We start from the raw sequence: 26,979 nt of genomic DNA on the forward strand, positions 1-26,979 counted from the left end.
ACCAAAGGCCGCCAGCCTGGTCTTTGCGGCCTCAGTTGTCACTTCTCACCTCTGTGATCGTATTGTCACTTTTCACGCCAACACTGTTAAGATTTGTTGTGAGCCTTAATGGGTAAGGCTTTCCCCCCTTGTCTACTCGATCTACAATGGCATCTCCCACTCTGCTTTTGATTTATAACAGACACAAAGTGACCAAGTCCACAGCACTATGACTACAATGTGCCCTGCAGACTGTCTTTAATTCAACACCTGCCAACATTTCCCAAATGTACACTGGAGAGAAGCACTGGAGCCACAAAGACAGAGATGGGACATGGCCTTAGCCTTAAGGGGCTCATGGTATAGTGGTTGAAAGAACCGTGTAAACATATTTCTAAATATTGCATGTGATGAGAGAGAGAGAGAGAGAGAGAGAGAGAGAGAGAGAGAGAGGCCCTGGGTCTATGGCAGCACAGCGGCAGGGGCTCAGGGGAAGAGTCCTGGCCAAGAGGATGCCTGAGCTGGAAGGCGAGGGAAGTGTTAATCAAAGGCAGATGAGCAGGAGGGGACAGCAAGAGGAACAGCAAGACTGAAAGGAACAGCAGGAGGGAACAGCAAGATGGAATAGAGGGACATGGCCAGCATAAGGCAGAGGAGGAGACCGAGCCTAGTTCGAGAATGGTGACAGGGAGGCTGGGTGCCACTCCTCAGTCCTGTTGTGCTCCTGTGTCTGCAGTTACTTGCCACTGGGAGGCTACTTTTATCCTAGAGGCATTTTTTTTCTCAAGTGTCTGACTTGGGGACCTTCAGAATATGTCACAGACCTGAAAACACAAGGCTGGATTAAACAGTTCATGGAGAGAAAGGGGAGAAAGTTAAGGTTGAGAGCTGAGGATAAGAGCGGGTCAGAGTCCAACAGAGAGGGGGGTGATCCTGGGTGAGCAACATGCAGACATGGGGGGATCTGAAGTCTAATCACTGCGCTGTCAAATGCCCACGTGGAAATACCCAGGCGGGCGGGGGGACTGCAGGCAGGAGGACCAGGTCGGCAGATGCTGCAACAGCCCAGAAAGAGACTACATGACCCTGAATAGAGCAATGGCTTTAGGGACGGAGACAGAGAGGAAGGGACCAGTGTAAGAGAGTTTAAGAGGGGGATGGTGGGAGGGAGTGGTCTGTGGACTAGGACACTAGAATCTCTGCCAAGCATCTGACTTCAGTGACTCAGCGCATATGGACCTTAAATCACTGCTAGACAAATAACGGTATTTATTAACTTGTTCAATTTTTGCAACACAAATTTGTTAAGTGCTGTAATAATTATATAAGTACTGTGTTGGGTGCTGAAGACACACAGAAAACAAGACTGAGAAGGTCATTCTTACTTTCTTAACAAATAGGCAAATAATAAATATAATAATAGGCAAACACAAGTAATAGAAAATACTGGCTTGTGCTACAATGGAGGTAAAGAGGGAACAATAAATGACAAGCAGAGAGGCACCTCGTTTTCATAGGGAAGCCAAAGATGTCCTCTGGGGAGGTGAGGTTGAAGTTAAGGGCTGAAGAATGAGAAAGAGCCGGTAAGCACAAAGCTACAGGAAGCCTGGTTCAGGCAGAGGGAGCCAAGGGCAAAGGTCTCAAGGCAAGAAAGACCTTGGCATACTCCAGCCAAGAGACCGAGCTGTCACTGGACCGGTGAGCAGGAGCCGGCCACACAGGGGCTGCAGCCTTGTCAGTGAACCTGGCTCTCCCCTTCCAAGGAAGTAGGAAGTTGCTGAGAAGTCCCTTCTGAAAATATCCTCCTAGCTTCTGCATGAAAACTAACTCCCAGAACAGCAGGGTAGAAACAGAAGACCACTGAGACACACTCGCAGCAAGCCAGGCAGGGGAACATGGTGCTAGAGAAGTACTTACAGAATTACAGGTCACCGGAGGAAAGGAAGCAGTGACAACAGTCTGGGGTCAGTCACAGGGGCCTGACTTACCCTCATTCTGGCAAGCTGGCTGGCAGACTCTGGCCTGGTTTATTAGTCCAGCCCCTACTGCCCCAAACAGCTGCTCTAAACCTTCCCCAGGTTTTCAACAACACAACTCTTAGCCATCAAACCTTACTCTCATCTGAAAGAGAGCCCATCTGCACGTTAAGTTACTACAATAAGCCAAAAAGGAATTTCTAATTTTGGGTGAGGGTTTCGTGGGTGTGTTATTATCTTCAAACTCATTGAGTTGTATATATTAAATATGCAGTTTTTTGTTTTTTTTTTGGAGGTCAACCATACATATCAATCACACCATGGACAGAAGAGGGGAAAATGTAGAGATGAAAAAGAGAAAATGTTTGGAAAACTTGCAGTGAGGTCTCTGAGTCAACAACTTAATGACTTAAGATAAATAAATGTACTGAGTCCCCTTGTCCCTGCTCTTATTTTGTTACACATCTGTTGCCAAGAGAACAAGAATGTTAATTATTTTTCTATGACATGTATGTATTTTGTGAGACACCACATTGCACCAGTTAATAATGATCAACCTTCTGTGAACAACAACAACAAAAATGTTTATGTTAATGAAAATCTAAATGCTACATACATCTCATAGTGAGGCAGGACAGTAAGGAGCTAGGAAAATTCCTTGGCAAATGGATGGAGAAACTGAGGCAGACAGCAAATTCAAACTAGCTCCATCCAGCACCCTGACCCACCTGCCTCCTTTTCCCTTAAGTATTATGCACTCAGGACAATGAGGTTCTGATCAGCATCAAATAATCTTAGGAACAAAGCGTTGGATCTGTTGACCAGAGATAGAGTTTTGGTCAAACTAGATATAACATCCAGGATTCAGCTGTGTTTCAGCTCCAGGCCCACAAAAGCAGCAAAACCAGATGCAATCACCAATGACCCCTCACCCCAGCACCAACCAATCAGTAGAGACCATGTCCCTGACTCTATGTTCACTTTGATAAATCAGCATAATTAAAGGACACATCTAAAAAGCTGGTGAATGTTCTGGAAATCCTCCTGAGGACTCCCCTAAAATTCTTGCCTGTAGAAAACAGATAAAAACCCTAAGACAAAGAACCTAGTATGCACTCTCTCTCTAGGGCATGTCCATACCTTCTTTCTTCAGGCATGTATCTTTGCTTGCTTTCTTCTAAGTTCTAAGGGTCCCACAGGATTGCAACCAGGAAGCAGCGGGCAGTGGCAGCTCGTCCTGGGCTAACCCCCTGAACCTGTCCTCAAGAGCCCTTCTTTTGCCTCTGTAACTTGTCCCCTGAGTCTGCACAGCCCAGATGGCTCATTTCCTGTGCCTCTGTGACTTTCTTTCCAAAAGGTCCAGGCAGCTCTCTGAGCAGCCGGTTAAAATCTTTTCAAGTGTACTTGAACTTTGCATGTTAAATAAACTTCCTCTTGCACTAGAGTTCTTGGCTCCAAATTCTTTCTTTGCTGAACTTGAGAACCAGGAGCTGACATCACCCATAACGGTAACAACAGTAAAGCATACTTAATTGAAAGGCTAGAAGGCAGGAGCAGTAATTTTCCTGGGTAAAAATTACTGAGATGAGCTTATGGAAGCATGAAAAGCTCAATCAATAAAGGGACAAACTGTTTTCAAGAGTACATACTTTATGGGAAGGGTAGGCTGTGCTTCTCTAATTGCTAAGATAGCAGCACCATGATTGCTAGGGAGAGAGACTTATATCCAGTAATTACCCATAATTGACAATATTAGTGATTTTACATTTAACCCTGACTGTTCAATTTTAATGGTCTGAAATGACAAATGCAGAAAGAGTATAAACAATCCCTTGAGCTCTGCTGTTAAAATTAAAAATCCTTCTGCTCTTCACTTGGTAACCAGATACTAAACCAAGAGCATTATGAACACAGTTTATTTTTTCCAAACTATATAGTGGTCTTCAATTACCTTAGAAACACCCAGCTGACATCTGAAGTGGGTTCTCAGCACTAAGACTGAGGGACACCCTACATAAACTTGACAAGAGTACCTTGTTTAAGCCTTGAAACCACTGAAAGAAAGGTCTGAAACCCTGCATTAGCTTTGCTATTTTCTACTTATTTGGGGGTAAAGAAACTGAATAGTCTGCTACCTTTCTTTCAGTTTTAAACTCTCCCTTCTGACTTCCCTTCCCACTCTGTTGCTTAAAAAAATAACACAAAATAAAACAAAAACTATTGGGACTGAAGTCAAGAAGCCAGCTTTACTCCCTGTATAATAATGTTTCTCTCTTTGGGGTGCTCACGCTAAAGGACCTGAGGAAAAGCACTTCTTTCCGACCACTCGACACCCCCGTGCTCCACTGCCCGGAAGCAGCCTGTACCCACCATTAACACCAAAGGAATGTCATGACATGCAGATGGGCCCAACACTGTAAGAATTTAAACACAAACCAAGCAGGCCTAACCCTTTTCTCATTTTTGCCTGTTTTGGGGGCTTGCTTTTCAGGAAGCTTCAGTGAACAGGGTCTTCCTTTAGACCTTTGCACACATAACAGGTACTCACTTTACACTTGCTGGTCCTCTCTCCAGAGATCAACATTTATAGATAAAAATGGCCTAGGCCCAAACCCAAACCCAAACCCAAACCCAAACCCAGAGTGGGTGATTTTTTACAAAATCTAATTTTAAAAGGTTAAAGGTTTTTTTGTTTTTAGTGGCAAAATGTGTGAATTTCTTTTAATCCCCAAGTTATCTAACTGAATCCAGGATTTATGCAAATCAAAGGGTTCCAGAGCTTGAGAATAGAGGACAAGGAAGCTTCCTGGGAATTCAGAGACCAGACAATGGAAAAGACTTGTTCTTAGAAGATCCCTGCAGGGGAATTGCCACCAAGTCTTTAAAAGAAACTGTTCGGAAGGTCAGTACATCTGATCCGCACAGCTGCAGCTCAGGTCTATCTACCCAAGCCCAGAGAGGACTCAAAGAGCAGTCACCCTGCCTGGGCCCGGTGTATCTCTTTTCTCTTTCAGACTGAGATCCCTGTTCCCATCACTTCTGCTTCCTTAGGTGTTGTATTTCTCTATGGTGCTTCTCTGAGCACAGGAGAGATTCTCCCTGTCCCTTCTTATACTGGACATAGTGAACTACAACCTCAGAAAAAAGGCTCAGGAGGAACATGACTCTGGGTCTTTGTTGAGCTGAAAGGCAATGATAAGAAATTAAGTTGGTTAGCATTCATGATTTTTATAATTACTTTAATTGACCTTATTCATAATAGGAAGCAGTTGTAAAAAGTAGATATTCATTGATATAATGTCAAACTTGGTAATTTTCCTCATCTTCTGAGGCTGTGTTTATTATCCCCAGTGCAGAACTCCCCCATGGTGAATGCTGCCTAATTGTATAGAAATAATTAAGATGTTTTTAGTTCAGTTGTAAAAGACATAATTTATTAATTGGCTGCTACTTTATGTATTCCATTTAAGATGCATAAGAAAGTATTGAAAAAATGCCAAGACTGACTAAATTTTAAAACTAGCAAGATGATTCTAAATTAAGGAGAAGTAAATTTATTGCAGAGAGGGGTTTAACGACAAATGCAGAGACAACTGTTTCTATGGGCCTTTAGCTGCAGCGTTCAAGTTTTAATTTTATAGACAGAAAAGCATTATCAATGCTTTAATAATTCCAGGGCCCCAATTTACATATCAAAACAAGAGACAGAGAAAAACTACATTGCTCTTTACCTTTTCAGAGTTCTCAGGGTCTGAAAATAACTTGGTAATAACAGTTGAAAGAGAAGAAAACAGGTTTGCTGATGTCTGCAAATGAGGCAACACCACATCCTAATTACCGAGAAGTACAGTTAGTTCAGAGAATGTTCACACCCTTTCCTCTTCAATGAATACTCAGTACAAATGGTAAACATTCTCATCTTTAATTGAAGCACCCAGAAACCATCTGTAAGCAGATGTGTATTTGAAACAAACCATTTGCCATATCCCCAGGTATTAACTGGACCAAATCACATCTCATTCTTAGTGGGGGTGGGAGACAGGCCTCCATCACAGATGCAAAAGCAGCTCCCACTAAGCCCTTCTTCTTCAGGTGTAATGGTGTGCGAACCATGCTAATTTCTGGGCCTGTTTTAGAATTTTTTATTCTCCTTCCTTATGGAATAGCTTCTGACATGTTTCTGCGTGTGCCTTTTTTTTTTTTTTCTGGCTGTGGCTGGTCCAAAGCCAACCCTCACTTTCTTCAGGGGTTTCCCATTCCTCCTTGGTGAAAATCCAAACTCTTTGTCTAGCAGACCACACCCTTTTTCCCAATCACTAGCCTTACCAGCCTTTATCGTCCAGGAATACTGAACTATATATTGTTCCCTGATACACTATGCTCTCCAAGCCTCCAGGATATTTCACAGGTGTGTCCCAGTCTGGAACGTTCCCTTAGAACCTATCTCACTGAAAACTCCTATACAAACAGCCTCACACATCAAGTCAAATGTCTCCTCTGTGAAGTCCTCCCTGACTGACTAGGTAGATATTGTTCCTCTTCTGTTCCCACTGTACTTCAAACAGGTTTCCATTAAGAAAAGTGTCACACTGAACTGAAGTGTATATCTGGTGTGTGACTCTGCATTTGAATCTAAGTAAGTGGTTTGCTGGAAGGAGCAATATCTTAATCTTAGGATTCTCATAGTTGACTTATAAGCCTCGCCTCACTAAATACTTGAAGGAGGGAGGAAAGAAGAAAGGGGGGAAAAGGAGGGAAGAAAGCATTCAAGCAGGGATGCTGAAAGACTGTAGGTCAATGGGGATTATGGATAAGTAATAAGCAAAAAGGGGAAGTTAGGTTTGCTTAAGTCCTGAGCACTAGCAGGAGCCTGACTTCCTGAGGGCTGATGTTCAGACCAGGGACTGACAAGGCTCGCTGTGATCTCAGTCTTGTCGGGAGTGGGAGCTAAGGTCTCGGAGCCCCGCAGTAGCTAATGTTTAGTCTCTTCCTACTACTTAGATAAATCTACTCTCTCCTTCCCAGGTGAGAGCTAATGTTAGTCCAGGGTCTTGCACAAATATTATATAGGTAATTAAAATGTGCAAATTATCCAATGGTAAAACCAGTCTAAAATATATATATTCACTTTCTGGTGTTATTTCTATAGTTCTATTCTCCAAAGGGCTTGAGAAATTGGATAAAGGTAACACTAAACATTTTAAAATGAGGAATAAATAAATGAAAGTGATCTTTCTAGAGAAACAGTCAAAGGGGGAACTTCTAGACCAGTTTACTCTTTTACCTTTACCCTTTACTACTGCCTTCACACCCAGGTGCCTCATCAATAAGAACTGGGATGCCTGGATTTTCTGGTCCGGGCACGCCAACGTCACTCAGTGAGTGAGTGCTGCAAGTCATTTCTCCTCTCTGTAAAGAGAAAGTATTGAACCAGATGCCAAATGTTTCTTCTGGCTATTCAAATTCAATGAACTCCTCTGACATACCTCTTAGCCTCTGTGATACTTGTTTATGGGTCTAAGTCAAAAGTAACCTCTTTTGGGCCTACCTTTTAGGCTCTGCAGGTCTACAATCAACAACACACAGGAAGAGCTCAACCTGACCATCATTTCAGCAGGTTTTGGGGAGAGTGTGAAGGAAAATGCATGTGCTCACCGCCATGTTTTCTTGGCACCCAAAAGCTCACTGTTCAGAATAGAGGGTTATCAGAGTGGAACTACACTTGGTGGAACTCCATCCCCAGTTCACAGAACTACACTACATATATATGTATGTGTGTGTGTGTACATATATATATTTTCTCCTGGCCCTCGCCAATGGCACCAACTATATATATATATATATATATATATATTCTCCTGGCCCTCGCTAATGGCACCAACTCCCCAACCTCATTCCTCCATGGAGGCCATGTCACTGCAAGGGCTGACCACAACTGGGGAAGTAGTGACCCCAATAGTTAGCATGAAGTTCACTGTCTAGTTTGCTTCTTCCCATATTCCAGAAGGGAGGGGTTAGTAGAAGTCTGTGAAGCAGAGAGCAGAATGAATCTAAAGTTTTATGAAGTCAACATGTCATATTTTAAGGCTTTGGGCAAGTACTGTGGAATGAAAGTGTCAGCCTTCAAGTTCACTGTTGAGCCCAGCAAATAGATAAGGGGACAATGCATTTTGCAGGTAAAATAAATTCAGTTATTTCTGAATGGGACCATGTGCCGTAATTTCTACATCAAGTAAGATAACTGAAGGATGACAACACCCCACCTTCCGACCCTGATTTTGGGACATCCTTCCCGTTTCCACTGCAGGGCCAGCTACAGGCTTTCAGCAGACCTGCTGCCCATCCCCCTGCACGGTGAGCTGCTGGGACCACTAAAGGGGCCTGTTTTCAGGGTCAGGCCGAGGAAGTGTGGGTGGCATTCCCGGTGCTGTAATCAACCCGGGATACACGGTACAGGAGGCCTTGTCTGGCGTCTGGCCCATGGCATTTCATTTTTTGTTTCCTTGTGAGCAAAAGATTCCCAGTGTAAACAATTCCTATGTGGCAAACACTACAAGAGGCGTCAGCTCATTTGGGAGAGAACTTGAGGAAAGAGAGAGTCCAGGAGGATATTTGCTCTGTCCAGGGCCTGGGGGGAGGGGAGAAATGACCTGGTATGGTACTCCGTGCAGTGCATGGTCTTTGCTGTCCACTTCTCAGCCTTAAAGCCCTGTCCAGCACACCCCACACCCACACTGCCACCCTTATATGCAGCTCCACCCACACACACTCAGTGTGAGCAAGGTCAGGGGCTGCAGGAGTGAACAGGACATCATGAGTAGTGACAACGGGCAGTCACCCCCCCCCCCCTAAAGTCGAGGGAGTAAACCAAGGAGACAACAAGAGTAAAAAGAAAACTGATCACCCCTACACAGGAGCACATAGAAGTCACTAGAACAAAACCGAGGAGGGAAGCAGAGATTACTAAGAGTTAGAGCAGGAAGACTTAAAAAACTATCAAGAAGATTACGTGAGTAATTCAGGGACCCTGGTCAGCAAATGATGGGACTGAGGATGCTAAAATTCCTAGAACTTTCCATACAGGTCCTTTCCTCAGCTCACTCACTAACAACGGCTACCATTACTGAGTGTCTCGCAGCTCCCAAGCTATACTCATATCATCTAATTGAACCTCAAAGCAGCTTTACCAAATATAGATTATTCTCACTCTACAAGATAAAGTTAGATCAAGATAGGGAAACGTGCTCATGTGACATGGTCAGGAAGCAGCAGGACCCAGGACTATCTGGCTCCAGCGGGAGCTGTTTCCCCTGTGCCAGCGGCCCTGTTGCCACCCCTCAGATTTGACCTCTCTGGCTAGAGTCTCCAGCATTACAAGCAGACGCTCAGGACTAGAACCCAATGTTCTACATCTAATTCCACACTCTTTCTATTATGTCCTACTGCCATAAATAAGGTACCAATTCAACAAATGGTACTACAATAATGGGACGTCCACATGCAAAAAAATTAATCCTGAACACATAAGAAAAAAAGAACAAACCTCAAAATGGACCAAAGATCTAAATATAAAACCTAAAACTACAAAACTTCTGATAGAAAACATAGAAGAAAATATCTCTTTGATTTGGCAAAGATTTCTTAAACATGGCATCAAAAGACTGATAAAGAAAAATATTAAAAATTGTATACATTAAAGTTTAAAACATCTGTACTTCAAGAGAATGAAAAGACAAACCACAGAATGAGGAAAAATGTTTACGAGGCACATATCTGATAAAAGACTTGCATGTATACAGAATAAAATTGTATACTCTTAAAACTCAATAGAAATACCCAATTTTTAAAATAGGTAAAAGATTTGAACAAATATATCATCAAAGTGACGTCACGGAAATGGCGCCGTGAGAAGCGAGTCCGACAGCTCTCCCCTAAATCACAACAAATTTATCAACTAGAAACAGAAAAATTTATCCTCGGAGCATTCCGGAGTTCCACACAAACTGAAAGCAAAAGGACTGTTATCACCTGAATCTGAGAGACGAGGGTGTGTAGGAAACTACCTCAGCGACGCTCATTCAGGCCGCCAGGGAGTGCGCCTGTGGTGAGTCAGCCCATATACTTGGGAACCGCAAGCCGCCGCGAGCCCCCCCCCCCCCCCCCCCCCCCCCCCCGCGAGCTGCCGCGAACCCCCGCGAACTGCCACCGCGAGCGGCCGCCACGAGCCGCCGCGAGGAGCCGCGCGCGCCCCGTCCGGTTGAGCACCGCTGACGTTCCCAGCGGCCCGCTCACTGCGAGTGGGGGTCCCCGGCCACCAGAGCCCAGAGCGCCCCATTCGCGCGCGTGCCTTGGGCATTCCACGCGCCCAGGGCACCCTACTGGCCCGCACACCCAGGGGGCTCCATTATCCTGCGCCTGGTGCGGTCCAGCCGCCAGCGGCGGGGCGAGCGGGAGAGGCTTGGGAGATTCTCTCCGTGGGCGGGGCACCTCACCCAGCCATTCAAGCTAACAATCAAGCGTTGGGGGAGGGGCGAGCGCAGGCAGCCTAAAATTCCTTCAGAAACACAGCTGCGACCCAATCACTGAAATTAGCTTAACCCATAAAATCTGCGCACCCTCGGTTCTAATTGATAAGATCTCTCTCAGTTCAGCGATCCAAGACAAGAGGAGTGATATTTTTTAGTGCCTCTCGCTAAAGGGACGGGGGCAACTTCTGATTGATAGAGCCTCCATATTCAGGGATAAACGCTAACAAGAAGGACTTGGCAGATAATAAGGTCTATACTACACTAGTCGTAAGCAGAGACTAGTGCCTCTTCTTCCCTGCAAAAACAGGCTACAAAGTGTGGAAAGCCTGGGTTGAGAGGTCCAACTAAATGATAGGCGCTGAACAGTCACCTTGACAACAATTGACTCCCACCCCCGCCTGATTACACTGGAGGCCCTGACTGTCAGAGCCTTTCCCAAAGCCTTGCACTGAGTGGGGATAGAGTGGGGATTTCCCAGCTCTTTGAGCCTCTTACTCCCCAGGCAGAAGCAGTTGCAGCCTTATAGCTGGATCACCAGGCTGCTAATTCAGAAAGGGGGGACTAGGAGAGAGAATCCAGGAAAGCAAACTCTCTCATCGTTGGACCCTGCAAACGCCAACAAGCCTTTACTTCCAGCAAGACTAAAGCCAATTATATGACATTGCCATAGAATCCCATCAACTGCAAATCCCTACCTAAGAGTGACACAGGGGCAGAGCCTGGGGTACAGAGTCACCGACTAGGAAGAGGGAGAGAAAAGAAAAAGGAAGAAGTTAACCTCTCAAAATCAAGAAAAACCCACAGACTTTACAACTTGATCCACTAATTTTTTTTTTTGTTGTTGTTGTTGTTGTTTGTTTCTTCTATCTTTTTGCCTTTATTTCCTCCACCTCGGTCCTTCTATTCTCTGCCCATCTTATGCTTCCCCTTTCTTGAACTACACTACCCATGAGTGTTGCATTTTATTTTTCTTCTTCATCCTCACCCTCCTTTAAGGTTATACTCCAAAACACTTAACTCTCACTCTCTCCTCTTTTGTTTTTTTTTGTCTTGCTTTATTTTGTTTTTTTCTCCTCCTATTTTATTTCTTCCTTCGTTTTTCTCTTTTTCTTATTTTTTCCTTTCTATTCGTTTTTTCTTTTCTCATTTTACTTTCCTCCCATATAATCCTCAATCACGAACAAATTAGTTAATTTGGGACTCAAGGCTTTTTTTTGGCTTTATTTCTCTTTTTTGCTTTTGTTTTTATTTTTTTTCTCTTGTTTGTTTATTTTTGTGGCATTTTGGGTCCTCCCAACCCAAGGTCTCCATTGTATTTAGTCTTCGCTCCACTTAATACAACAGATTTTTACTTATTATTTTTATTTTTTCTTCTTTATTATTCTTTTCTGGTCCTTTTTTCTGATTCCCTCTTATCCCTCTCATTATATCTCTTAGTTGACCATCACATACAAGCAAATCATCTTATGCTTGTCTAAGATTTTCTTCCTTTTTTTTTTTTTTTTTTTTTTTTTTGCATTTAGTAGGTCCCTACTCCCTTTTTTTGCCCCTTGAACTCTTCACCCCAAATCAGGCCCTCCATTATAGGCACGATACTTCCCTGAGGAGGGGAGAGGAGGGAAAGAGAAGAGAGAAAAAAAGGGGGAAATAATAAATTATTACTGTTTTTTTTTGTGGGGTGTTTTACCCTTTTTTTTTTTTTTTTTCTTTTTACTCTTTATTAATTCTAATTAGTGCTATCAATAAGACCACCCTCAGATGCCGATAAGAAAGAGGAAATCGAATATTATGGATACAAAAGAAAGAGAGGTAACACAAATAGATGTGGAAAAATCTATGGAGAAAAGACTTAACATATTGGAAGCCTTGGAGCTAAATGACAGAGAATTTAAAATAGAAATCTTAAAAATACTCAGAGATATACAAGAAAACACAGAAAGGCAATATAGGGAGATCAGAAAACAACTCAATGAACACAAAGAATATATTACCAAGGAAATTGAAACTATAAAAACAAATCAAACAGAAATGAAAAACTCAATTCACGAGCTGAAAAACGAGGTAACAAGCTTAGCTAACAGAACAGCCCAGATTGAAGATAGGATTAGTGAAATAGAAGACAAACAACTTGAGGCACAACAGAGAGAAGAAGAAAGAGACTCAAAAATAATAAAAAATGAGAAAGCCCTACAGGAATTGTCTGACTCCATCAGAAAGAATAACATAAGAATAATAGGTATATCAGAGGGAGAAGAGAAAGAAAATGGAATGGAGAATATACTCAAACAAATAATAGACGAGAACTTCCCAAGCCTGTGGAAGGAACTAAAGCCTCAAATTCAAGAAGCAAACAGAACACCAAGTTTTCTTAACCCCAACAAACCCACTCCAAGGCACATCATAATAAAGATGACACAAACCAATGACAAAGAAAAAATTCTCAAGGCAGCCAGGGAAAAGAAGAGTACAACATATAAAGGAAGGCCTATTAGATTATCATCAGATTTCTCAGCAGAAACTCTACAAGCTAGAAGAGAGTGGACCCCAATATTTAAAGCCCTGAAAGACAGGAACTTTCAGCCAAGAATACCATACCCATCAAAGCTATCCTTCAAGTATGAAGGAGATATAAAAACATTCACAAATACAGAAAAGATGAGAGAATTTATCAACAGAAAGCCCCCACTCCAGGAAATACTAAGGGGGGTTTTCCAACCAGATTCAAAGAACAAAAGAAAACAACACCACAAGTAACAGCTCCACCAAGAACACAATAAAACCAAACTTAAACTGTGACAACAAAGGAAAAAAAGGGGGGAGAGGATGGAGATTAACAGTAGCAAAGGATGATGAAGTGCAGAAATACTTATAAGATAGGGTACTACAATGAATATGGTAGGTACCCTTTTCATTACTTAATGGTAACCACCCTTAAAAAAACCACCACAAAAACACTTGACTTAAAAAAGGTAGCAACAGAGGAAAGAAGTATGGAACACAAACAAACAAAAACAAATGATAGAAAAACAAAAGAGAAGAATCAAACTAGATACAAAACTAACAGAAAGCAATTTATAAAATGGCAGTAGGGAACCCACAAGTGTCAATAATTACACTAAATGTAAATGGATTAAACTTACCAATAAAAAGACACAGAGTAGCAGAATGGATTAAAAAAGAAAATCCAACTATATGCTGCCTACAAGAAACACATCTAAGCAACAAGGATAAAAACAAATTCAAAGTGAAAGGCTGGAAAACAATACTCCAAGCAAACAACACCCAAAAAAAAGCAGGTGTAGCAATACTCATATCTAATAATGCTGACTACAAGACAGAAAAAGTACTCAGAGACAAAAATGGTCATTTCATAATGATTAAGGGGAAGTTGAATCAAGAAGACATAACAATCCTTAATATATATGCACCAAACCAAGGAGCACCAAAATATATAAGACAGCTACTTATTGACCTTAAAACAAAAACTAACAAAAATACAATCATACTTGGAGACCTCAATACACCGCTGACGGCTCTAGATCGGTCATCCAAACAGAGAATCAATAAAGATATAGTGGCCTTAAACGAAATACTAGAACACCTGGATATGATAGACATCTACAGGACACTTCATCCCAAAGCGACAGAGTATACATTTTTCTCTAGTGTACATGGAACATTCTCAAGAATTGACCATATGTTGGGCCACAAAGACAATATCAGCAAATTTAGAAAAATTGAAATTGTACCAAGCATATTTTCTGATCATAAAGCCTTGAAACTAGAATTCAACTGCAAAAAAGAGGGGGAAAAACCCACAAAAATGTGGAAACTAAACAACATACTTCTAAAAAATGAATGGGTCAAAGAAGAAATAAGTGCAGAAATCAAAAGATATATACAGACTAATGAAAATGAAAATACGACATATCAGAATCTCTGGGATGCAGCAAAAGCAGTAATAAGAGGAAAGTTCATATCACTTCAGGCCTATATGAACAAACAAGAGAGAGCCGAAGTAAACCACTTAACTTCACACCTTAAGGAACTAGAAAAAGAAGAACAAAGACAACCCAAAACCAGCCGAAGAAAGGAGATAATAAAAATCAGAGCAGAAATAAATGAAATAGAGAACAGAAAAACTATAGAAAAAATCAATAAAACAAGGAGCTGGTTCTTTGAAAAGATTAACAAAATTGACAAACCCTTGGCAAGACTCACCAAGGAAAAAAGACACAGGACTCAAATAAATAAAATCCAAAATGAAAGAGGAGAGATCACCACAGACATCATAGAAATACAAAGTATTATTGTAGAATACTATGAAAAATTATATGCCACCAAATACAACAATCTAGAAGAAATGGATAAATTCCTAGAACAATACAACCTTCCTAGACTGAGTCATGAAGAAGCAGAAAGCCTAAACAGACCAATCAGCAGGGAGGAAATAGAAAAAACTATTAAAAATCTCCCCAAAAATAAAAGTCCAGGCCCAGACAGTTATACTAGTGAATTCTATCAAACATTCAAAGAAGACTTGGTTCCTATTCTACTCCAAGTCTTCCAAAAAATTGAAGAAGAAGCAATACTTCCAAACACATTTTATGAGGCCAACATAACCCTCATACCAAAACCTGGCAAGGATGGCACAAAGAAAGAAAACTACAGACCAATATCTCTAATGAATACAGATGCTAAAATACTAAACAAAATACTGGCAAACCGAATACAACAACATATTAAAAAAATAATACATCATGATCAAGTGGGATTCATCCCAGAATCTCAAGGATGGTTCAACATACGCAAAACGGTTAACGTAATACACCATATCAACAAAACAAAGAACAAAAACCACATGATCTTATCAATAGATGCAGAAAAGGCTTTTGATAAAATACAACACAATTTTATGTTTAAGACTCTCAACAAAATGGGTATAGAAGGAAAATATCTCAACATGATAAAGGCCATATATGATAAACCATCAGCCAACATCCTATTAAACGGCATAAAACTGAGGACTTTCTACCTTAAATCAGGAACAAGACAGGGTTGTCCACTCTCTCCACTCTTATTCAACGTGGTGCTAGAAGTTCTGGCCAGAGCAATCAGACAAGACAAAGAAATAAAAGGCATCCATATCGGAAAAGAAGAAGTAAAGCTATCACTTTTTGCTGATGATATGATCCTATACATCGAAAACCCGAAGGACTCCACAAAAAGATTATTAGAAACAATAAACCAATATAGTAAGGTCGCAGGATACAAAATTAACATACAAAAGTCCATAGCCTTTCTATATGCCAACAATGAAATATTAGAAAACGAACTCAAAAAAATAATCCCCTTCACGATTGCAACAAAAAAAATAAAATACCTAGGAATAAACATAACAAAGAACGTAAAGGACCTATATAATGAAAATTACAAAGCATTGTTAAGGGAAATCGAAAAAGATACAATGAGATGGAAAAATATTCCTTGTTCTTGGATAGGAAGAATAAATATAATCAAAATGGCCATATTACCCAAAGCAATATACAAATTTAATGCAATTCCCATCAAAATCCCTATGAGATTTTTTAAAGAAATGGAACAAAAAATCATCAGATTTATATGGAACTATAAAAAACCCCGAATAGCCAAAACAATCCTAAGGAAAAAGAATGAAGCTGGGGGCATTACAATACCTGACTTTAAACTATATTATAGGGCCACGATAATCAAAACAGCATGGTATTGGCAAAAAAATAGACACTCAGACCAATGGAACAGAATAGAAAGCCCAGAAATAAAACCACATATATATGGTCAAATAATCTTTGATAAAGGGGCCAACAACACACAATGGAGAAAAGAAAGCCTCTTCAACAAATGGTGTTGGGAAAACTGGAAAGCCACATGCAAAAGAATGAAACTCGACTACAGCCTGTCCCCGTGTACTAAAATTAATTCAAAATGGATCAAAGACCTAAATATAAGACCTGAAACAATAAAGTACATAGAAGAAGACATAGGTACTAAAATCATGGACCTGGGTTTTAAAGAACATTTTATGAACTTGACTCCAATGGCAAGAGAAGTGAAGGCAAAGATAAATGAATGGGACTACATCAGAATTAAAAGTTTTTGCTCAGCAAGAGAAACTGATATCAAAATAAACAGACAGCCAACTATATGGGAACTGATATTTTCAAACGACAGCTCAGATAAGGGCCTAATATCCAAAATTTACAAAGAACTCATAAAACTCAACAACAAACAAACAAACAATCCAATAAAAAAATGGGAAGAGGACATGAACAGACACTTCTCCCAGGAAGAGATACAAATGGCCAACAGATATATGAAAAGATGCTCAGCTTCATTAGTTATTAGAGAAATGCAAATCAAAACTACAATGAGATACCACCTCACTCCTGTTAATTAGCTATTATCAACAAGACAGGTAATAGCAAATGTTGGAGAGGCTGTGGAGAAAAAGGAACCCTCATTCACTGTTGGTGGGACTGTAAAGTAGTACAACCATTATGGAGGAAAGTATGGTGGTTCCTCAAAAAACTGCAAATAGAACTACCTTATGACCCAGCAATCCCTCTACTGGGTATATACCCCAAAACCTCAGAAACATTGATACGTGAAGACACATGTAGCCCCATGTTCATTGCAGCACTGTTCACAGTGGCCAAGACATGGAAACAACCAAAAAGCCCTTCAATAGAAGACTGGATAAAGAAGATGTGGCACATATACACTATGGAATACTACTCAGCCATAAGAAATGATGACATCGGATCATTTACAGCAAAATGGTGGGATCTTGATAACATTATAAGGAGTGAAATAAGCAAATCAGAAAAAAACAAGAACTACATGATTCCATACATTGGTGGAACATAAAAATGAGACTAAGAGTCATGGACAAGAGTGTGGTGGTTACCAAGGGTGGGGGGGGAGGGAGGACATGGGAGGGAGGGAGGGAGAGAGTTAGGGGGAGGGGGAGGGGCACAGAGAACTAGATAGAGGGTGACGGAGGACAATCTGACTTTGGGCGAGGGGTTTGCAACATAATTTGATGACAAAATAACCTAGACATGTTTTCTTTGAATATATGTACCCTGATTTATTAATGTCATCCCATTACCATTAATAAAAATTTATTAAAAAAAAAAAAAAAAGAAAAAAAAATATATCATCAAATAAGATATCATCAAATGTGCTTAGCAAACTAAGCACATGAAAAATATGTATCAGTAGTCATTAAGGAAATGCAAAGTAAATCCACAATGTGACAACACTACACATCTACTGGAATGATAAAAAACTAAAACAAAAGCAAAACTGACAAAATCGAGGCTGGTGAGGATGTGGAGTAATTGGAACTCTCATTCATTGCTCTTAGGGATTCAGAATGATGCAGCCAATTTCTCATAAAGCTAAACATATATTTACCATATGATCCCACAATCCTCCTACTCCTGCTATTCATCCAAAGGATTGAAAATTTATATTCACACAAAAGCTGTATGTAAATGCTTACAGCGGCTTTACTGATAGCCACCACAAACTGGAGAAGGACATAAATGTCCTTTGGTTAGTGAACGGATAAACAAACTGGGGACAGCCACATAATAGCATACTGCTTGGCAACAGAAAGAAGCCAAATACCGAGATTACGTATTTATAAACACGTACAAAAAGGACACAGCTGAATATCAAATGTGTTATGCCAAGCCAAGAAGACAGGATCAAATGGCTGTTTGGAGCAATTTACATGACATTCTGGAGAAGGTGAAGCCATAGTGACAGAAAGCAGACCAGGGGTTAGGAAGTGGGGGTGGGTGGGTAGAGCTTTACTACAAAGTGCAGGAGGGAATGGGGGTGTGACTGTTCTTTATCTTGGTAGTGCTGGGGGCTGCAGTTTGCAGGCATTTGTCAAAACTCAGAACTGTACACTAAAAAGAGTAAATTTTACTCACTGCAAATTATACTCCAACTTTTAAATAGTCCAGTCAGTAAAATATGTGCTTTGTAAAATGATAGCACAGTAGAGTAGTCGAGGACACAGACTGTGAAGCTGAAAGCCCTCGTTACCCATCTGCGAAATGGGGACAAGAGCAACCAGCACTCCCAGGCCATGTAGATGAATGAGACAGGTGTACCAAGCACTCAGCAGCGAGCCTCGCACAGTCAGGGCCCCAGAGCTCCGGCAGGGGCTGGCATCTCCAATCTCCCTGAGGAAAATCACCTGTGTTCACAGCCCATCTAGAACAACATGTGCCAGGTGCCAGGTGAGGCACTGTGCCTGGTACATGGGGAAATGCACTTCTGCGTCCCAGGAGCTGCTGCCACCGAATCTGCTCTCTGAGCCACAGCGTCTTGTAGACCCAAAGCCAGAAGAAATAGGTGTTTGTGCAAGAACAGGAAAAGCTGTGAGCTGGGATTCATGATCACACATTGTGTGAAGACCTTCTTCCCCCTGGAGTGGACTTTTGGACAAACCAGCACTGCACGAAGAAGGCTGAGGAAAGGCCTGTCTGTCCTCCAGGGAGAAGGCAGTACAGAAGGCCTACAGTCTGTGACATGGAGAACAGCAGACTCTAGGAGAATACAAGAGCTTCATTGTTCACTTTCCAGCCTACGTTGTAGCCCCCTGTGCCATGCCCAGGAGGTTCTCCTGCTGTTTTACGGTAACATTGCAGATGGAATTCTGTGGTTATGAAGTCAATAAATTCCTTTCCTCACTTGAACATTAATGACAGCCAGCACTGCATTCTGGTTTGGAGGAGCAAGATATAGGTAACATGCAGTGATGTTCAGTTTTGACTGCTTAAAAACTCAAACACAAATTCTCTCTCTTTCTTCCTCTCTCTCTCTCCTTCAATCCCCTGCCAAATCTTCCTAATCTTCCTGAAAAAAAGGGAATTCGGTCATGATGAAAACCCTAGCAACAGAAAACACATTCTGCTTAGACTGTTAAAACTTGATTTATAAAACGACTCAGAGCTGGTTGGGCTCATCATCCCACCACGAGGTGCTTCTGCTTACAATTAATTTAACAAAACAAAGGAAAGAGGCAGAAAAACATCTTGGTTTACTAATGAGCTTGAAGTAATCACTCATATTTCCAATGGATTCGAGTTACCATAAAAACTTTTCCTTATGCAGAGAACTCGCCTTCCTTTGATTACAGCTTGAATGCGAATGTTCTTTTATTCCTTCTTCAGACAATCATCGTTTCTTCCTTTGGCTCAATCCGGCCTGCCATCCCCAAGTTCACAACTGAATAGGAATGGCCTGACTGGGGTGCAGCACATGTAGGATTGAGGCAGATGTCACACATGCTAGCCCAGGTCCTTTCTTTGTAGGCTGCTGGGCTACTTCAGGGCCCCTCACTCACAGATGTGGTGGAGGGCAGAGCCTCAGAAGGGATCAAAGAAAGGGAATTCAATGTTACAAAACGGGATCTCAGAAAAGAAACTGCAATGATTACCAAAGACAATAATTAACTGCTTTGTTTCCATAGAAGAAAGGAGGAGGAAGTGGACTTAGAGTTGTAGCATCAGGGAATGAGACACTTATTAGGGCTTTCCCCTACAGAGCCACTTATTAAACTGCTTTCAGAGTGACACTAGTCAACTCTCTGTCCACAGAAGGCCCCGTGATAAAAGATGCCAATCCCTGTGCACAGACAGGCTGGTCCTGGGGAAAGGTGCACACACGCCTGGAAGCGCTCAGGAGAATTAGATCATTGTTTATTCTCACTTTTTCCTCTGCCTCCAATGACTTGAATTTTTACCTATGTACTTGGCAAGCAAACTACAGACTTTCAATCAAGATGTTGTCTGGTTCAGTCTTTGAAAAGCTCTGTTCTACTCCAAATCCAAAGCAATAAAAATTAAAATATTAATGGAGAATCAAAAATAGCTTTACTAGGTCAAAAAACAAGATAAGCATCTCCCTGGACCAAAAATAGAATGGAAATGTGAAGAGATAAGCTCAGTAGCAGCTAGGACTGCAGGTCTGAGAGCAGGAGAGAGCAGGCACAAGTTCAGTTTCAGTGGTTAAAAGGGACTATAAGCACTTCACATACGAAAGGTGAGTAGAGTCAGTTCTAAGGCTTAAAGCCAGGGATGAATGAGGCTCCCTTGCTTATTAAAAAAGAGGCTAAAATATGGGACTCATGACCTGTTCCCTTGAGCTAAGTATTTACAGGGAGCTGCAGGCTTGTAAAGGCTAGCTGATAGAGCCAAGAGGCCCATCACCTAAGTAACTGGATCTGTAACTGCCTCCATGTCACTGTGATGCAACAAGTCCAAATGCCACTAAGTCCTGGTTCTGATCTGGGGCCTGCAGAGTCTGGAAAAAGCAAGTACAAAGCTATAAAACAGAGGGGATGAGCACATTGAGAGGGAAAAGAACAAGACATAAATCAGCTAAAACATAAGCCTGCTGTTCAGAATTCTGAAACACTCAAGGAAATGCAATGCTAAGGAAGATGACTCAAAAAAATCAAATCAACAATCCGAACATTGACTTCAGTCTAGTAAAATAAACTATGGTACTGACTGACCCAGATTAAAAACAAGTATGATTAGGATGTTCAAAAATATACAAACAGAGTAGCATGCATTAGAAGTGTACAAGAAGTTATGAAACAGAAATAGGAGGAAATAAAACATAAGCCAGGAGATATGGGGAGGAGCAAATTTTCAATCCTAGTAATAAAAATTAGTCATTAAACCAACTTAATAGCAAAAAAGTTCCTCAGGATATGATTTAAGGGAGCTTTAGTTTTGGGAAAATATGGAATATATGCCAGAAGCCAAAATGGTCCCCTCTGGGGAGCAGGACTTGAGCAGGGGCAGAGGAAAGTGTGCTGATGTTTTCAGTTGGGTCCTAGTCCTTTGACTTTTCAAACTGTATACATCTATCACTTTAATAAAAATTTAAAAATTTGTAAGACAGCAAGAAATAACATGAATGACAGATTACTCAAAGGACATGCAGTCCCTGCTTTCTTCTATATAGTCTAAATTTTACTCTTGGAATGTAGTGAATCATCAGAGAAATAAGAATCTAGATTACATATATCTTTACCTTTTAAAAATATTTTTTATTGATTGATTTTGGAGGGAGAGGGAAGGAGGGCAAGGGAAGAAGAGAAGGAGAGAGAGGGAGAGAGAGGAAGAGGAAGGGAGGGGAAGGGAGAGGCAGGGAGAAGTAGGGGAAGAGAGAGAGAGGGGAAGGAAGAGGGAGGGGAAGGGGAGGGAGGAAAGGGAGTAGGAGGGAGGAGAGGGAGGAGAAAGGAAAGCAGGGAAGGGAAGAAGAATGAGAGGGAGAAGAGAAAGGAGAGGGGGAGGGAGGGGGAGGGAGAAGAGAAAGGAGAGGGGGAGGGAGAGGAGAGGGAGAGGGGAGAGGGAGGGGAGAGGGGGAAGGAAGATAGAGAAAAGAGAGGGAAAGGGAGAGGGGGAGGGTGAATGAGGGAGGGAGGGAGGGGGAGAGATAGAGATTTGTTGTTCCACTTATTTGTGCATTCATTGGGTGATGTTGTATGTGCCCTGACCAGGGGTAGAACCTGCAACCTTGGCATATCAGGATGACTTTCTAACCAACTGAGGTACCTGGCCAAGGGGTAGCCTTCCTATTACTTCTTTTATTAACTTATAACCAGAAATTATGTCAAGCAGCCACTTTGAGGCATCTTATAAAAACCAGCTATTTAAATTACTGTGGAGTTTCGCTAAGAATGCTGACCTATCTCAGTGGGATCCTGTGAGTGCCTCAGGCCAAAGCACCAGGAAAAATATGTGTAAAATTTGAAATTAGTTTTTTAGCTTCGGCTGCTGGGAAATCTAGAGTAAATTTGTGATTTATTTCTTGTATATAAAATCTTATGACATGCATTCTGGGTACTAACCTGCTTTCAGCTTATTTCTTGGCACTCTTATTTCACAAATCATTATAAAATCTATTGCTGTTGAACTAGGTACATGTGTGAATGTGTATGCCTGTGTGCCTAGAAGCCATTTCAGAACCTTCTGGCTGGGGAAAGAGGTAAAATTAGATAAAACAAGTTATATAAAGCAAGGTGAAAAGAGAAGAGGAGGAAAAAAGAGAAAAGACACAAAGTTGGATTGTGGGGTTATGACTTTGGAGGACACTGTAAGACTCTAAAGTTCATCCTGAAGACTAAAGAGAATGCTAAACACTTTGCACTCCTGACATGGAAACAGTGATATTTAAGAAAACATTATAAAACAGTGTGTAAGATGGATGAAGGGGAAGAAACTAAAGGCTAAGTGACCAATTAGGGGCTATTTCAATCTAGGAGGGAGGCAATAGGGCTGGGAGTAAATTAACAGATACTGTGTTTACAAGAAGGATCAAATGTAACAGGTTTTAGGAAAGAACAGGTGTCATGTGTCATGGCAAGTAAACAAGGCTTTTTTGGGGGGGGCAACAAAACATGTGACATCCTAGGAAGCACAGCCACTTACTACCCACAACTTAGGGAAACAATCAATTCCATTTAGTCTGTTTTCCTTCTGTCACCTTGGATTTTGACCTGGGTAATGCCCAGGAAAGTCAAATCATTCCAAAACCTCCTTTAGAAGGTAGATTTTTATTTCTTCCAAAAATTAAGTCGCTGCTGATTACAAATGACAACTAACTCCACACATGCAGATTACACACATTGTTACAGTCCTCGTGGCCTCCTGAAACAGGGTGCATGGGAGTCCAGCAACCTGGTAAATATGCAGCCACCTGATAAATACTTTGTGAGGAAGAAACCTGTTCAGATGAATTTTCTAGGTTCCAAGAAAAGCAGAAAAACAAGCCTGAAAACTTGAAACCCAGGAAATAAAGTAAATTTACTTCTGACTGAACTAATTTTGAATTTTTATTTTTAATATTTTTCTGAAGCTAGAAACGGGGAGAGACAGTCAGACTCCCGCATGCGCCCGACCGGGATCCACCCGGCACGCCCACCAGGGGGCGACACTCTGCCCACCAGGGGGTGATGCTCTGCCCCTCCGGGGCGTCGCTCTGTTACGACCAGAGCCACTCTAGCGCCTGGGGTAGAGGCCAAGGAGCCATCCCCAACGCCCGGGCCATCTTTGCTCCAATGGAGCCTTGGCTGCGGGAGGGGAAGAGAGAGACAGAGAGGAAGGAGAGGGGGAGGGGTGGAGAAGCAGATGGGCGCTTCTCCTGTGTGCCCTGGCCAGGAATCTAACCTGGGACTTCTGCACGCCAGGCCGACGCTCTACCACTGAGCCAACTGGCCAGGGCCAATTTTGAATTTATGATCTTTTGGGAATGCACTCCGCTGAATTTACTTCTGTTATTTTTTTCAAAGCAAATCAACAGCACAGAGAATTCAGAAGGGACATTTATATTGCTGAACAGAATAATATTGTCATATAAATAGAAATGTAAAACATTAACCGATGAACTAATTGAAATCAAGTTTATGCTCTCATCTAAATAGATATCCAGTCGCTTCCACTAGGAAACACTGCACAGAAGCATGAGCTCATTGGGCTGGAAGGGGCACCCATCTAGCCCAATTCCCATGCATTACCTACAGTATTTGTCTTTCTCTGTCTGCCTCGCTTCACTTAGCATAAAGTCCTCAAGGTCCATCCATGTTATGGCAAATGGCGAGATTTCCTTGATTTTTATGGCAGAATAGTATTATACACCCACACATGCATATATAGTATATGGAGGATGAGGCAATAGTGCCGTAACACACATACATCCTGTTCTCTTTCTCTGAAGCATCTTGATACAATATTAAACAATCCATTAGCTTAAAGAAAACGATCTCAGTGGACATGCAGACACTGCAGCTTGGCTAACCAAGAGCCACCCCCACCCCCATCTTCCTCGAGCATAAATGCTGGAAAGCGCAAGCGCGGTTTCCTCAGCTCTTGCACAGCTCCCAGCTGTCCTGTGAGTCTGTCCTGAACAACGAGGTGGGAGTGGAAATCCTCGGAGGTCTTCCCTTTGCTTTTTACTTTCTAGCACCTCTTCCATGTCTAGAGCTTGGACAGACCGAGTGGGGTTTGGGGACAGCAGTCATGCCGGGACCATGAGGACAAAGGGCACATGCTAGGGATGGCTGAGGAGCAAGACTGAAGGATTCGGGGTCTGTGATGACATCGACGAGAAGTTGCTCCTGTCCTAGACCAGAGATTCTCCAGAATTCTTGAGACAAATACACCACTCCTACTGAATTCAGTTACCTGTCCTTTGTAGCCATGCCCTTCCCAAACACACAATGCTAGCTAGCCAGGTTTCAACTGCGACAATAAACCAAAGGTGAACATGACCCCGATTCTAATAAAATACAAGCACTTATTCAAGAAATGCTTGAGGGTGTGCCATACATACCTTGTCCTGGGTTTGGCATCGAGAGCAGTCACAACTGAAGCAGTACTGGTCCCTCAGCTGCTTCCGGCGCTCTGCACTGGTCATCAGTGTGTCCAGGTAGCAGATGGTGAGCTGTGGATACCAAAGAGAAGGGGCCATGTGGCTGCTGTGCTCATTTTCTTCAACAAATGGCTATTACTATTGCTAATTATTAAAAAAAAACATTTTTATTACACACCAAAAAGTGTGACAAAGAAGATAAGACATTGTCTCCACCCAAATAATCACATGTAAAATTTTTCTTGCAATACCTTCCAATCCTTGTTACATGATGAGCATATATATTTAAAGAATTGGGCTCATTACACTAGACACTTTTACATCTTCCCTTTTATTCACTAGACAGTAAAATATCAAGAGCTGTTATATGTTCGGTATTACAAAGATTTGCTTAATAACTTCTATAATCACTTGTAATGAGAAGTCAAAATAGTCCTGGCAATCAAATGGGTGGCAGATGATGTGGCCAGATTGCTCTTAAGTCCTAATCAATTCTATAGCTGCCTCATGGAATTAAGGGTCAACCAGACTGGGTATCTTTGCAATTAGATGACTGATTTCTTACTTGGGACTCGATTAAAAAAACAGAGTGGAATAATTTCCAACAGAGAGAATTTAATGTCAGGATGCAGTCACTGATGGAAGCTGTTGAATTGACTTCCTTGGACCCGTTCAGTACAGCAGTTCTGCCCTGTCTTGGAAAGGTCATAGGTGAGAGGGCCATCAGGGACTGCTCAGGTTTCTCTCTAGCCCCAGTTCAAGATATAGAATAGAGTCCAGTTCAAGATATAGGTCTTTTGGTAACACGATGATGTTCACACACTTCTCACTTGACTAGAGATGAAAGTCTAATTCAAAATATACAAAATCAAGCCCTGACCAGTTGGCTCAGTGGTAGAACATCAACCCATCATGTGGATGTCCCAGGTTCAATCCCTGATTAGGGCACATAGGAGAAGCACCCATTGCTTCTCTTCCCCTCCCCCCTTCCTTCCCCCTCTTCCCTTTCCGTAGCCATGGCTCAAATGGTTCAAGCAAAGTTGGTCCCAGGTGCTGAGGATGGTTCCATGGCCTCACCTCAGGCACTAAAATAATTCGGCTGCCGAGCTATGGAGCAGCAGCCCAGACAGGCAGAGAATCACCTGGTAGGAGTCTTGCCAGGTGGATCCTGGATGGGGCACATGTGGGAATCAGTCTCTGCCTCCCTACCTCTCACTTAATACTAATACACACACACACAATCGAACTCTTGATCCTTGCCCACCCCGATCTGTTGGAGTCTTTCCAAACTTAGTTGACAGTAATTAATCTTTTGTGTTATCCAACCTGAAACCTTGGCATCTCCCTTGACTGCTCTTTCTTTCACATGTCCATCCAATCCATCAGGAAATTCTAAATTTAAATATAAATCCAGAACCAACTACTTTCTGCCTTTTCTGATGCTCCATCTCAGTCGGAGCCACCATCACCTGCTGCCTGTAAAATGCCAGTCTTGCTACTGGTCTCCCCACTCCAGCCAGCCCAGCCTCTCCCTGCCTTCACACATGCTCCATCCGGGCCTGTACACTGGCTGATCCTCTGCCCTCCCCCACATCTGCCATGGTGGCCTCCCTCATCTCTTTTGACTTTCCATCAAATCTCACTTTCTCACTGAGGCCCGACCTGACCACCCTATTTCAAATAACAGCCCGATTCCCACCCCACCCCGGTATCCCTAACTCCCTCACCCTTCTCTCATTTTTCTTATTCTGTAACATACATCAGCTTGTATATATCAGGTATTTGCTTTCACATGTAAAACGTAATTATGGGGGTCTCTGTGCGGGGAAGAAGGGGATATGGTAGAAGAGGAAGGAGGTGGGATTAGCCACGGAGGGAGATGACAAAGCCTCCCTAGAGCAAAACGGTGTGGTTTCTCTCAGGCTTACAGGAAGCATCTCAGGGCTGCAAAGCATGACTGTACTTGTTGAGGGCAGGGCATCGCTGAGACAGAAAACACAGCTTCAGAGGGGCCTCACTAAAGCAGGCAGTGGGGAAGGAGGCATGGTCTG

The 26,979-nt window shown here is 42.1% G+C and overlaps 1 protein-coding gene across 4 annotated transcripts in view; it reads right to left on the reverse strand.

Moving 5' to 3' along the window:
• Positions 1–26,979, reverse strand: part of SMYD3 (SET and MYND domain containing 3) — a 790,876-nt gene that overhangs the window by 111,930 nt on the left and 651,967 nt on the right. For all 4 annotated transcript variants that reach the window (XM_066253500.1, XM_066253501.1, XM_066253502.1 and 1 more), the window contains one exon: positions 24,890–25,000. In XM_066253500.1, the coding sequence (XP_066109597.1) occupies positions 24,890–25,000 (111 nt within the window). The remainder of the gene's footprint in view (positions 1–24,889; positions 25,001–26,979) is intronic.

The sequence above is a fragment of the Saccopteryx bilineata genome, chromosome 1 (assembly GCF_036850765.1).
Source record: "Saccopteryx bilineata isolate mSacBil1 chromosome 1, mSacBil1_pri_phased_curated, whole genome shotgun sequence".
Lineage (NCBI taxonomy): Eukaryota > Metazoa > Chordata > Mammalia > Chiroptera > Emballonuridae > Saccopteryx > Saccopteryx bilineata.